The sequence below is a fragment of the Leucopleurus acutus genome (genome assembly GCF_964270905.1).
Source record: "Leucopleurus acutus genome assembly, chromosome: 13".
Lineage (NCBI taxonomy): Eukaryota > Metazoa > Chordata > Mammalia > Artiodactyla > Delphinidae > Leucopleurus > Leucopleurus acutus.
The window spans coordinates 1,340,711-1,353,171 of NC_139155.1; the positions used below are offsets into that span (position 1 = coordinate 1,340,711).

General features: G+C 58.7%; 1 protein-coding gene across 1 annotated transcript in view; it reads right to left on the reverse strand.

Annotated features, from left to right (window-relative positions):
• Positions 1-12,461, reverse strand: part of CTDP1 (CTD phosphatase subunit 1) — a 40,929-nt gene that overhangs the window by 2,978 nt on the left and 25,490 nt on the right. The window contains exon 12 of the mRNA XM_082853327.1: positions 5,174-5,358. Coding sequence (XP_082709453.1) covers positions 5,174-5,358 — 185 coding nt within the window. The remainder of the gene's footprint in view (positions 1-5,173; positions 5,359-12,461) is intronic.

Sequence of the window (12,461 nt, forward strand, 5' to 3'; positions counted from 1 at the left end):
CCAATACGATTGAGTTTTAGTAATTAAAGATCACCTCAAAGACTGGAAACAGCTGCAAGTCGCGGTAAATAGATGCCTAAAATTGATACCAGCTTCCTTTCCTCTCAGCAGAGCCTGCAATAATTGTATTGTTTTCACAACCAACAGCACAGTCCCCTAGAGAAACGCTAACAGATTTAATTTGGGGAAAATTTAAGGCTCAAGAATCAGCTCAGATTCAACGTGGAATAAAGCAAGAACGTGAACAGGAACATAAATCACGTGTGTACGTTTCCTCCCTCACGTCCCAGCCTCTGAGCTCTTTGCTGTAAAGAGGCATGTGGACCCGCACCTGAAGTCTGCTGTTTAAAAGATGCACAATTATTTTAGCAACTACGGCAAACAAACACACATTATTATTTCATACCAGTGTCTAACCAACAAGATCAAACAATCCATAACACATTTATTTTTCAAATTGCTGGTTACAACCAGCTTGGTATTTTTGGCAGAAAGAAAAAGAACAGAGCAGCACGGCAGGTGGTAAGGTCACTATTTTACCTAACAAAAGCTGTTTCAGGTACGTGTGTGCATGTGTCCACGTGCGTGAAGGGGCGCACCTGCCCTGGGGTGTGGAAGGCCATCTGGACCCCGAGGCAGAGAGGACGCGTGTGGGCTCCTGCCTGCCCTGTCTGGTCACGACAGCGGAGGCTCTGCTGCTTCTTCAAAGAGGTGCACGTGTAGGTCACTGTAACACACCACCGGGCTCCAGGGCGTGTGCTCAGGTCAGGGCCACAGGGCGAGAGGGCATGTTCCAAGGAAAAATCGTACGGGCCACATCTGTTGAACTGTTTCTGAAAAGCCTGAGAACTCAGGTGACGTCACCTATCTTGAGACAAAGTCTTCTGACCCCTGTCCTGGTCTTGGCTTCCTGCATCTTCGCCGTGAAGCGTGCGGATGGGGACCTCTGAGCTGGGCTCTAGGTGTAGAAGCGTGGACGCTTTGGATTTTCCCATAGTAGCGTTTTTACTTGAAAAACGGGTCCCAATGTGTCAGATGACGTTCCCCATCACATTTGGCAAGGTGCCAGTCATTACGTCCCTGGCAGTCCTGCCACGTGCGCGCCGAGGGCCTGGCGGTGCCGTCTGAGACGCTGTCCCCAGGACCCTTCAGCGATTCTCCGTCTCCGCGGCTCTGGGAACATATCCCGTCTGTTCTCTGATACGCGGTCGCCCTCTCGGGCAGCTTCTCCGGCCTCTTCTGTCTTGTCTGTGGCTCATTCTTCTGTCTCTCCGATGTCTCACGATTCTCTTTGCTGGAAACCGGACGTTTTAGTTACTGCGCTGCAGCCGCTCCGGGCACTGGTCTCCCCTCCCCACAGGGCGGGGCTGTTCTGGGGAAGCTGCTGCACCGGCACCGCCCCCCCCAACAGCGCAACGTCTCTGGGGTCCAGCCTTGGGCGCGGGCTCAGCGCAGGGAGACAGAAAGGCACACACGACTAAAACAGTGCCGCTTTTTATCCACCGCACTGCAGGGCCCAGAAGCCGTCACGAAGCACCGTGGCAGGGAGGGGGGGGGACAGCCAGCCCCCTCGCCATCAGCACGGCCCTCCACGGTCGGAGGGCAACTTGAAGCAGCTACCAGGCCAAGAGTGCGAAGGCCTTCCGACCTCGGCGAGCCCACCTTCAGAAATCGACTGTGTGTGATGAGCTCGCACACGCAAAGGGCTGGGGCCCAGGGCGTCACCACGGTGCTGTTGGCTACGGCAGGTTAAACATCACAGATCGACACACGAATCGACGGGAAGCCACGTGTCCACGCGACAGAAGGGCAGCTCCTCAGCCACAGCCTGGGGAATTTACAACCTGAGCCGAGCACCTTGGTCCAGGGTCACCAGCTGGCAGCGCAGACAGAAGGTGTCCGACGGCAAGGCAGCGACAGGGTAGAGGTGGAGGGCTGGCTGCAAAGCGGCCTCCGGGCTCCACCGCAGCAGCAGAGCTGGGTCTGCTCTCTGGTTACAAACACCGGGCCCACGTCTCCTCCATCTTTAGAAATGACCAACGTCCCCAGCGTAGTAAAGACAGCCTTGCCTAGGTGACCACGCAGCACCGAGAACAGCTCTCACGCGTGAGGGCCTCTGCACAACTTCGCACTGTCTGTCTACACGTTTGGCCGGGACCCCGGCCACCGCACCCCTGCGGAGAAGGGGAGGCGGCAGAGGACCGGGCGGTGGGAGACCGGGACGCGGGTCAGGAGCTGCGCCTTTAGACGTGGGTGACGCTCCTGACTAGTTCACCACGGGACCGGGTGGGGTGGGGAAGGGGCTGAGACTAAACTCTCTGGCACTTAGAGAACGGGCCTCGGGGAGAGAGAGCCGGCTTCCGCTGGCCAAGCCGACCGCCCACGACACGAGACCCCAGGCCGCGTCTCCACATCGGCGTCTCCTGCGAGTGGTGGGGGCAGGGCGGCGTCTCCGACGCCTGCAGACGTCTCGTCTGCCAAGTGCCTGCCACACGGCCCTGACTTCTTACTCAGGGATCTACCTCAAGGAGCGGAAGTGCCCCTCCAGCTGCCGTGTGTAAGACGGGCGTCTGACGTCTGTTCATTTGAAAGAAGAGTGGATCGGTTCTCAGTGGACAAGCCCAAACCCCACCCCGTCCTTCCATCAGAAGTCACCTTCAAGTTCCAGTGACATTAAGATCCCGTAGAGGAGCCTGGCCACTCAGGCCGGCAGGACATGCTGCCAACCGCTCGGGAGAAGCCAGGCTGCGACCCAGGGCGCAAGGCGCCAGCGCTCGCAGCAAAGGCCGTGGACCGAAATGTCCCGCAGGCAAGAAACAAACCCCCCAAACAAGCCTGACTTAATTTCAAGTAGAAACGCTACTATGGGAAAGTCCAAAGCATCCACACTTCTACACCCAGAGCCCACTGACAGGAATAAAACCTGCGCGAAAACCACATTCGCCAGCTTCTGGGCAGAGAAAGGGGTGAGCTCCCAAGCCCGATCACGGCGCCTCGGCCCCGACGCAGGGCAGACTCGACGTCGGGTACAGGGAGACGCCGAGCAGCAGAGGGGCAGGCGGGGGCGGGAACAAGGGTCTCTGGCCACCCAGGGGGAGGCGGCGTCCGGGTGGACCCTGGGCTTTGGCCTCGTCTCAGATTCCCACAGCGCTGAGGTCAAGCCCCACGGCACGGTGTGAAACAGCAGCTGCAGTGAGGATGGTGAGGAGGCCCGGGCCGGGGTGAAGGGGGGGCTCCCGATCACCCCCACCCACCCCACGCCGACCACAGCCCCGGCCCCCGCGCTGGACTCCCCGGCACCGTGCAGGGCCGAGAGGAGCCGCGGTGGGCGCAGGCCACACGACTCTGGCCCCGATGGCAGCCCCGACCACCGCAGGCAAGGCTTTCTCTGCGTGGCCCCGAGCTACTTCCCGTGTGGGCAGATGACTCCGTGGAGACAAAGCAGGCCGCGCGCCCCAGGACTCCAGCCCGTCCTTCCCAGTCTTAGAGAAAAGGCTCTGTCTTCCTCTTCACTTGGCAGGCGCAGCAGCGCAGCAGCAGTGGAACCGGGGCTCCGGGAGCACACTCCTCAGAGGGGCCCCAGCTCCCTATGTCCCTCGAGAGCCCCACGGGGCCCTCGCGCGGAGCTGAAGACGCAGCTGGGTCAAACACCTGTGTAAGGCAGGGGTCCCCAACCCCTGGGCCTCGGACTGGTCCGTGGCCTGTTAGGAACCGGGCCGCACGGCAGGAGGGGAGTGGCGGGCGAGCGAAGCTCCATCTCTGTTGACAGCAGCTCCTGTCGCTCGCATCACTGTCAGGTCAGCGGCAACATTAGATTCTCAGGGGGGATGAACGCTGCGGGGAACTGTGCACGCGAGGGGTCCTGGTTGCACACTCCTTATGAGGATCTAATGCCTGACGATCTGGGGTGGAGCTGAGGTGGGGACGCTGGGACCCGCTGGGGAGCGGCTGCAGATAGATTCTCATTAGCAGGGAGGTTTGGCTGCCCAGAGACCATAGTAAATCAATGGCTCGCAGACTCATATCAAAACCCTGTGAGTGAGCGGCAAGTGACAGCAAGCTCAGGGCTCCCGCTGACTCTGCACTGTGGTAAACTGTATACTTATTTCATCATACGTTACAATGTAATAACAGAAACAGAGTACACGACAAACGTAACGCCTGAGTCACCCCGGAAGAAACCACCCCTCCCCTACCACAGGTTTGATCCCCGGCCTGGGAACTAAGATGCCACGTGCTGCGAGGTACGGCAAAAACAAAGCAAAGCAAAACAAGACATCCATCCGTACGCACGTGCATACCGGTAAGTAAGCAAAGGAAAATACAGTGAGATGGAAAAGCAAGCACCGTCGTGCCGTCCTGCCTGCCTCAGCGCCAGCACTCACAGTCCCAACAAGCCGAGGAACCCCGAGGGCAGACACGGGTGTGGGCAGCTGCCCTCGGCCCACGCCCTGAACACGTCCGAGGTCACGCGGGGGCCAGTTCTCACCACGACCTGCCTCTGAACACTCGAAACCCTGGGGCTGCAAACACACCGCGCAGCTGGACACAGAGCACGGGGCCGCCATCGGTGGACAGCACGCTGCTCCCGGCCGTGTCCCATCCTGGGTCCACACACAGCAGCCCTCCAGACATGAGCGGGGACTCAGGGAGAGGAGCCCCACCGCAGGCTCCTGGGCCGCTGGGACCACACCTGGGCACGAACCACCACCTACGACACACACTGTGCACTCTGTGAAGGGGAAGAGTTACATCTGCCCAAATGGTAACTGAATCATAAAAAACGATAAAAATCAAGGGCACCACAAACGTAATATTCTAAACAACCTGTAACGTGCTTTGTATGTTTCAGAAACAGGACAGTGACCTTTGCCCTCTCAGGACCACCCAGACCGACGTCTTTAGGTCTCTTACCCCCTTCACTATTGCCTTGAAAATGATACCCACACACCATGGTCCGTAACAACACTGGGAAGATACAGCAAGATAACAACAGTGCACTGATCAACACGGAAGGTGTCTGGCGCTTGGAAGGTGTCTGGCACTCGCGGGGCAGCGCACAGGGCCCCCCTCACCTGGGCGACCCCCCCGCCTCCCAGCCCCTCCCCTGCACCTGAGCCCCCCTCCGCTCCTGGGCCCCCGACTGCCCCCTTCCTCTCGCAGGCCCCCTCACCTGGGCCCCCGGCCGTCTGCTGCATTCCTCTCGGTGGGTGGCGCTGACCTGAGCGTGGGCCCCCGCGGGGCCCCCAGGGCCTCGGGCTGCCCGGGCCTCGGTCCGCGCTGCCGGTCCTCCCGGTCTCCCGGCTTCTTCTTCTCGCTGTCACTGTCATCGCTGCCCTCTCCTAGGATGTCATCCACCTAACGAAGGGCCAAGAGTCAGCACGAGATCACCTTTCCCAAGAATCCTCGCGACGGCCCCTCCCTCGGGACTGACACCACCGCAGGTTTCTGCACGGGCCCCGCTTCCCGTGACTAAGCACGCAGGACACCCCGTAAAGCTCCAACACGGGGCCTGCCGCGAGACGGGTGCTTACAACCAGCACCGAGGAGCGTGGACAAGGCCCACGGGGTGCATGACGGGAGGCAGAGGTGGCCTGGGCTGTCCCTCCTCCACGCCCACCTCGCCGGGTCCTGGGACCCACGCGGCCACGTGTGGGGTGCCTGCCCATCTGTCTTCTCTGACAGACCTCAGGCTTAACTGTTCACAGACACGGCAAGGGAGGGGGCTTGGGGGGCAGGGGGCAGGGCCCCGACGACACCTGACGCCCACGACGGCGGACAGGGCGCAGGAAAGCGGAAGGCAGCGGCGAGAGGAGGCCGGGCCCACGTTTCCTGAACACGGACCCGCCAGCACCTTTTCCAGGAAGGAGCAGAGACCCCGTGTCCCGTCAGCTAGCGTAACTACGTTCTTATGGCCTCAGAGCAGGGTCATCACTTAACAAGTTTGATCTGTGAAGCTGCTTCAAGTGTGCGAAGCGACAAGAGATTTGCTCACCGGGCTCTGCCCCCGTGAGCTCCCAGCCAGAGCTCCCAAACCCCTGGAGTCTCCTGGACGAGGGAGCACCTTTGCTCTAATGAGGCGACCGTGGTGGACTCTGGGGTGGGGCCGGTCACCCAGAAGCACCAGCGGATGAGCGCCCTGGACCTTTCCACCCCACCCCGCCCCCAGGGAGCCTCCCTAGAACCCCCGAGGCACAGGGCTCGGGAGCCTCTGGCCGGGACCCTCCCGACCTCACCCGTGTGCCCTTCACCCGCCGCCAGTCAGGCCTCGACCGCGTGCCCGATTCCGCGTTTCCCAAGTTCTCAGCCGCCCCGGCAGGGGCGTGGGAACCGACAGGCGGCCGGCTGGTCAGAAGGATGCGTGACAACCCGGGACCCCCCATTTATGACTGCGTGTGGCGTCGGGGAGTCCCGTAGGCTGTGCACGTCCTGTGTTTCTCGACTGCTGGCTGCGGGTGAAGGTCTCAGGGCGAAGCCAGGTGGGCACTGCCACACCCCTGGTCAACCAAGCAAGAGCGACCATGCACCAAACGCTCAGGGAACGACCCCCTGCGGCTCCAGCACAGCGAGGCTGGAACCCAGCTAACAGCCAGCACTCGGGGGCCGCGCGGCATACGCGAGACAGAGGGCAGCTGGCGGGGGCGGGGGACGAGGGCTGCGCCCACGCGGGCTCTTGGGCTTTTGGAACTTTAAACTACGGGGCAGGACGGCTACTTTATCAAGCTCAGAAAACACGCCAAGGAAGGAAGGCTGTGAGGTGGCCTTCACTCACGGGAACTCTGACTTCTTCCAGCAAACCACCCACTTCTAACTGAGCCCTGAGTCAGGGAGGCTCCCGTGGGGCCCAGAACCCAGGACGACCAGGGGATGCCCCTTCGGCACCCCTCCCACGCCCGCAGCACCCTCCTGGGTGTGTGCCCTGCACACCTGCTGCTCCCCGTGGCTCTACTGGGCCCGCTTCCCTGTGAGAGTCGTGGACTTGCAGTGCGTGGCAGGGACACCTCGGGGAAGGCACCGCAAACGGGACAGAACGGGTTTCAACCCTCTGATTAAATTCGAGGGCGGGGGGGGAACACCCCCTCTACAGAGCAGCTCTGATCAGCGACCGCCAGCCACACCCTGAGCGCTCAGGCCAAGGCTGACGTCTTTGAACCACTGTATCCAATTTCAAGTCTATCAACACGCAGTCTAGGGAGGAACCATGCGCAGGGACCTCACAAGTTAAAATACGGAAACATTTTAATGGACAGTTAAAGTGTTGGCTTTATCGTCAGGGGTCACAAGATCTTCACACGTAATATATCCTCTCGGGTTAAACTAAAGGCACCTAACAAAAAGCATCTAATTGTATTAATTCTAACAGGTTATTGGCTTCACCGGTATATTTAGGTGGCTGTACTTAACTTCATTTTGATAAGCAAACCTCCTCTTGTCAAATTTTGCTCTGAAAATACTTCAGGTCTTTAACTCCGCATCCCATCTTCGCAGGGGAAAAGAAAGAACTAAAAGAAGCCAATCATTTAAATCTGCCCGAAGCACACAATCCCAGCAGCTCAGAGACTGCGGGGCGACCCCAGCCTGGAACGCGGGCCAGGCCGCCCACAAAGGGCTCGCGGCTCGGCGGCGTTAGCCCCAGGCCTGGCGGACAGCGCGGGCTCGTCCCGCAGGAGGTCTGGTCTCATTTAACCCTGCCTGGTGTGCTCCCCGGGCTTCCCTCACATAAAGTTCTGTACGAGGACAACTTTGCACTTCCCGAAAAACAGGGATCTGTAATGAACCATTTACTTCGTAAATGTTGTTTTAAAAATGCTCGTGTAAATATTTTAAAATCTTAATTAAGGGAAAATCTAAAAGCAAGTATGTGAAGAGAAATACAAAATTCACTTTTTCCTCAAGTACTGAAATCTCTCAAAGGTCAAGCACGAATGACATCAAATGCTCTTGGGAATGTTTCCATCCATCGACTTGGAAGATGCAGGTCATGAAGACTTAGTAAAACTCATCTCAGCTTCTGACCCGTGGAAGCGAGGCAGACGAGAGAGAAACAGAAGAAATGGAAACAGAGCAAGTCCAGGCCAAGAACGGCCAGAGGGGACACGGCCTCGTCCCAGCCCTGGTCCCAGCACTTTCTTCTCACCATTCTGTTACTTTGCCTGCAGAGGGAGGGAACCTGAGGCAGCGAGGGCCGCGCGCAGAGCACGAGTGAGCTGCTCTGAGCGACTAACAGCACCGCCTGTGAAGAGGACACGCCTCCGAGGACCACGGGCGTGAATTCTAAGCTCTGGTCTCAGGCAACGCGCTTCCGGTGAGGTAGAAATGATACCACCTGAAGGGTCTTTAGACCGACACCAACGTACTTCTCTCTTGGCCAGAAGAACAAACGCCCTGGTCATTCCCTTAATACGCTGCATTCTCACGAAATAAAACCGAAAGCACTACTGGGCCTATTGAACTTAACTTTCTCTGACGACGCTCCCGTGATGTGGAAAAGGACCAGAAGGTGGCCGTGCACACACCCACGTGGTCGACCCTCGTCTAGACTCCACGCTTCAGGGGGACGCCACCAGAGTCCGCTGTCCCCTCGGCAGCAGCGGAGGGGATGCACTCCTGGGGCCCACAGAGCCCCGCGTTCCGCAGGAAGCGCCCCGGTGGCCGGGCCCGACAGTCTCCGCGCGCTTGGCACCCACCTGCCCCCCACGGGCCGGCCCAGCAGAGTCTGTGGAACAGGCCCTCTGGGAAGTGAGAGCCAGGCCAGGACGTGCCTCTACCCCACCGTCGGCACTACCGTGCTGTTTCCAGGCGTGCGTCATCTTCAATCTCAAGTGTTTCTCCTGAAGCCCAACGTGCGGTACCTCAAAACACTGGAGTCCATGACAGCGACTGCGAGGCTGCCCACCTCCTGACACCCAGATGGCACGGCACGGTGGTAAGACACGCTGACTTTGGGAGCCTGTTCCCCACACTGACCCTGACGGCCCGCCCGGGAGCGCCCGCCCCACCTCAGGCTCGGGTACAGTCCCGGGAAGAGAACCGACCTCACATGGGTGTCGAGGCTGACCGGGCTGCACAGAAACAGGACCACAGGACGAGCCCGGCCAAGCAAAAGGGCCGAAGACAAAAGGAGGAGAAGACTCAGGTGGTCGTGAAAACAAACCATGAAACCTCTCCAGGTACGTACTGCTCCTAAATCACGCAGTAAGAACACCCAGTACCCGAGAAACGCGTGCTCTGGCCTCACATCAGCTCAGGTTAGCCCACGTGTGGGGGGAGGAGGGCAAGCGGGCGTCAACCCTGACCCCCAACCCGTGACCATCTGTGTCCCGCTGGGCCGGCCTTTCCCACAGCCTGCTTCCATCCCAGGGGAGAAGGAGCCTGGACATCGTGACCACCTCTGAAGAAATTCCACAACTGGCCAAACGAGTCTATGCCATCAAAGGCAGTAAATTGAAGTCTTCCACCAAATCTGAGGTTTTCAGCCGTTATCTCCCCAAGTAGTTTTTCTGCACCGATCTCTCCCTTTTATCAGCTCAGACGACACAAACATTCAACTTCTGATTTGACCCCAGTGTCCCTGAGACGCTGACCCCCCCGCCCGGTCTGTTTTCCCGTTGTTCCTCAGGGTGATTCCTATAACCCTGTCTTCAAGTTCACTTAACCTTTCCTTGACACTTCCGTCAGCAGGGGTCCTCCTGGTGAATTTCAGGGCATCTGCCTGAGTGCGTGTCCAGTCCTGATGTTTGCATGTGGTTCTTCTTCGTGGTCTGCACTCTCTTCAAGGCTGTACCTCTCCCAATGGCCACGGCCACGGCCACGCCCGCTGCTGTAGTGCTGGTCTGACGACCCCAACGCCTGGGCTATCCGGGTAGGCGCCTGCTGTCACTCTCTTGGGAATCGCCCGTTCCTGTGTTCGCGTGTTGAGTAACTGTTAAATCGTGTGCTGGACATCCTGAATATCATGTCCTGGTAGAAGCTCTGGAGAACAGGGTTTCGTGTTTTAGCAGGTGACCAGCCCAGTCAGGCTAAGATGGAAAGTTCTGTCCTGCCGGCCGTGGACTGCAACGTGAGTTTCACGCCTCTGCAGTGCTGTCCGCCCCACACCCAGCACGACTGGGATCGACTTCTAACAAACAGTCGAAGACAAAAAAAGTGGGAGGAGCACAAACAGAGCCGGAAGCCAAGGCAGCACACGGGACACGCGCACACCGGCACACGCGGGCCACCGCAGAGCGAGAGTAGCGCAGGAAGGTAGCAGAGGAGGGAGGTGTGCCGTGCGCTCAGAGCACCCGCAGGCATGAGATGCAGCCGCGTCAAGCGCGCCAGGGGAAGAGTCCAACCCTGCACTGGCCGGGCGGCGCGGCACGCGGGCGCCGTCCACACGCGCCCGCATCTGCTCCCCCGACACGTGCGCCGCCTGTGCATCGTGCTAACTGTGCACCTCCAGCTGAGCAGACGCTGCACGGCAGGCGCTGTGAGAACTTTCCACGCTTTTCTTGTGCATCTGCTGGTAACAAAAACACGTGCTGACGGAACTGATCACCAGCAAAAACATGCTGTGAGAAGACGCCACCGACTCTGGGAAAGGACAGCTTTATGGCAACCACGCAGAATGCAAGGCCACATCAATCCTAAGAATCATCATAATTTGCACAAAGAATCACAAATGTGCTAACGGCCCTGACTTTTGAACACAAACTCAAAACGCTGCGGGACCATGCCTGCTCCAGCCTCCCAACTCCCTGAAGCTGGGTCTTCAAGTAGCTTCTGGGATCACCTGGCTTCTTCTCAATGTTGTGAAGCTCATGGAAAATGTGCCTATCTTATTCAGAACATAATCCTCACAAGACAGCGTTTGCCGCCAGCACAGAGCGGACCCGCCGTCAGGGGTGGGATAAGCAACTCTGCAGACCTCCCTGGGGAAACAGCCCCGTGACACGCGCAGCAAAATGGACCACGGTAGTGAGGGCAGCAGGCTGAAACTGCCACCCACGTGTGCAACGGTGGCCTCTCGGGGTCAAGGGACCACCTTTGGACACGTTGGTTACTGCGTATCAAAGGCTTTAACCCACCAGATAGCAAACCTGCGCCTGAGGTCTCAATTTCTCCAGTGAAACGTGTTAATGTCCACAGGTGGGAAATGAGACAGGATTTCCTCGCTGTGCTGACGGATGGTGCTCGCGGGTCCAAACAGACAAAGCGTGCCCTCAAACTATCAAATAAAGTCAACAATCTCCTCCCTGACGGAGGCTGCCGCGGAGCTGAAAGGGAACCACTGCCCAGAGTCCGCACGCGGGCTGTGCCTGAACCACGGCAGACGGGGAGCTGCTGAGCCTCTACTCAGCAAACAGCTTTTTCACGTGAACCCAAATACACAAATACAACCATCTGGCATCAACAAGACGAAGACAGCGGAGATCACACCAGACGTGCGTATACTTTCGCCTCTTTGAAAAAAGCAACGAGGAGGTTCTGCTCAGATTCTGGGTCTGCAAAGATGCTCATCTGAGACGCCAGCCTGCGCGTGGCGGGTTGCAAGGACAGCGGCATTCCTGATCAGGTTTAGGTGCAGGCTGCGAGTACAGAACACCTTGGTGCTGGTGAGAGGAGCTGACCCTGGAAAGGAAGGGTTCCGGGTGGCTGGGGCTGGGAGAGGCGTCTGTGCTTGGGACGCCCTGGCTGTGGAGCGCCCAGACATGGTCCTCAAACTGTAGAGCAGACAAGCACCTGTCGCTGCCAGTCCGGGACCATCTGAAGAGCCCCCTCTGGTGGAGTAAACTACAACTACAACAGGCTCAGAGCCACCGCCCAGATGAGCACACAGCACCCTCTTCAGTAGTCCTGTTCCCCTGAACTTTAAGGAGAGGGAACACCTCTCTGGCCTCAGCTGCCTGCTGCGGCCCCACGGGGGCCTCCGCCCTTCGTGCGACCCTGGGGACCACAGCCTGGCTGTCTCTGGGCAGAGCTGCAGATGGTGGACAGGGTCTCTGCCCAGCTCTGTCCGGCCTCAAATCCTAAAGCCCCACACGGCCCCTGCCCTGCCACACAGGGAAGATGGAGAGCCGGGCGCCCGCTCCCCTGGTCATCTGGCGCCCGGCACTGACCGAGCAGTCTCTCTGGGGCCCACACGTCACCGGGAATCGAGCAGGACCCCCTGAGCACCACTGGACACCAACCCCTGGTTCCCTCATTTATAAAACGACAGTCATGTTTGCTGGAATCCCAAGTCCAGGATTTCTCTCTCCTTCAAAACCTTTCTTCCCGAAGAGCCAAAACGAAGGTTTTAAGGCTAATTTTCATTTCTGAAAGAAAAGCCAGGTTTCAGAGTGATGGGAAGTGTATTTAACACTGTTATTTCACGTTAAGATTTCGCCACCCTTTGATGTGCAACAAACAAGTAGCAAAATCGTCGCCACTGCTTGACAAACTGAACCGTGTCTCTGCAGGTGCCCAGCAGCGAAGCCGCC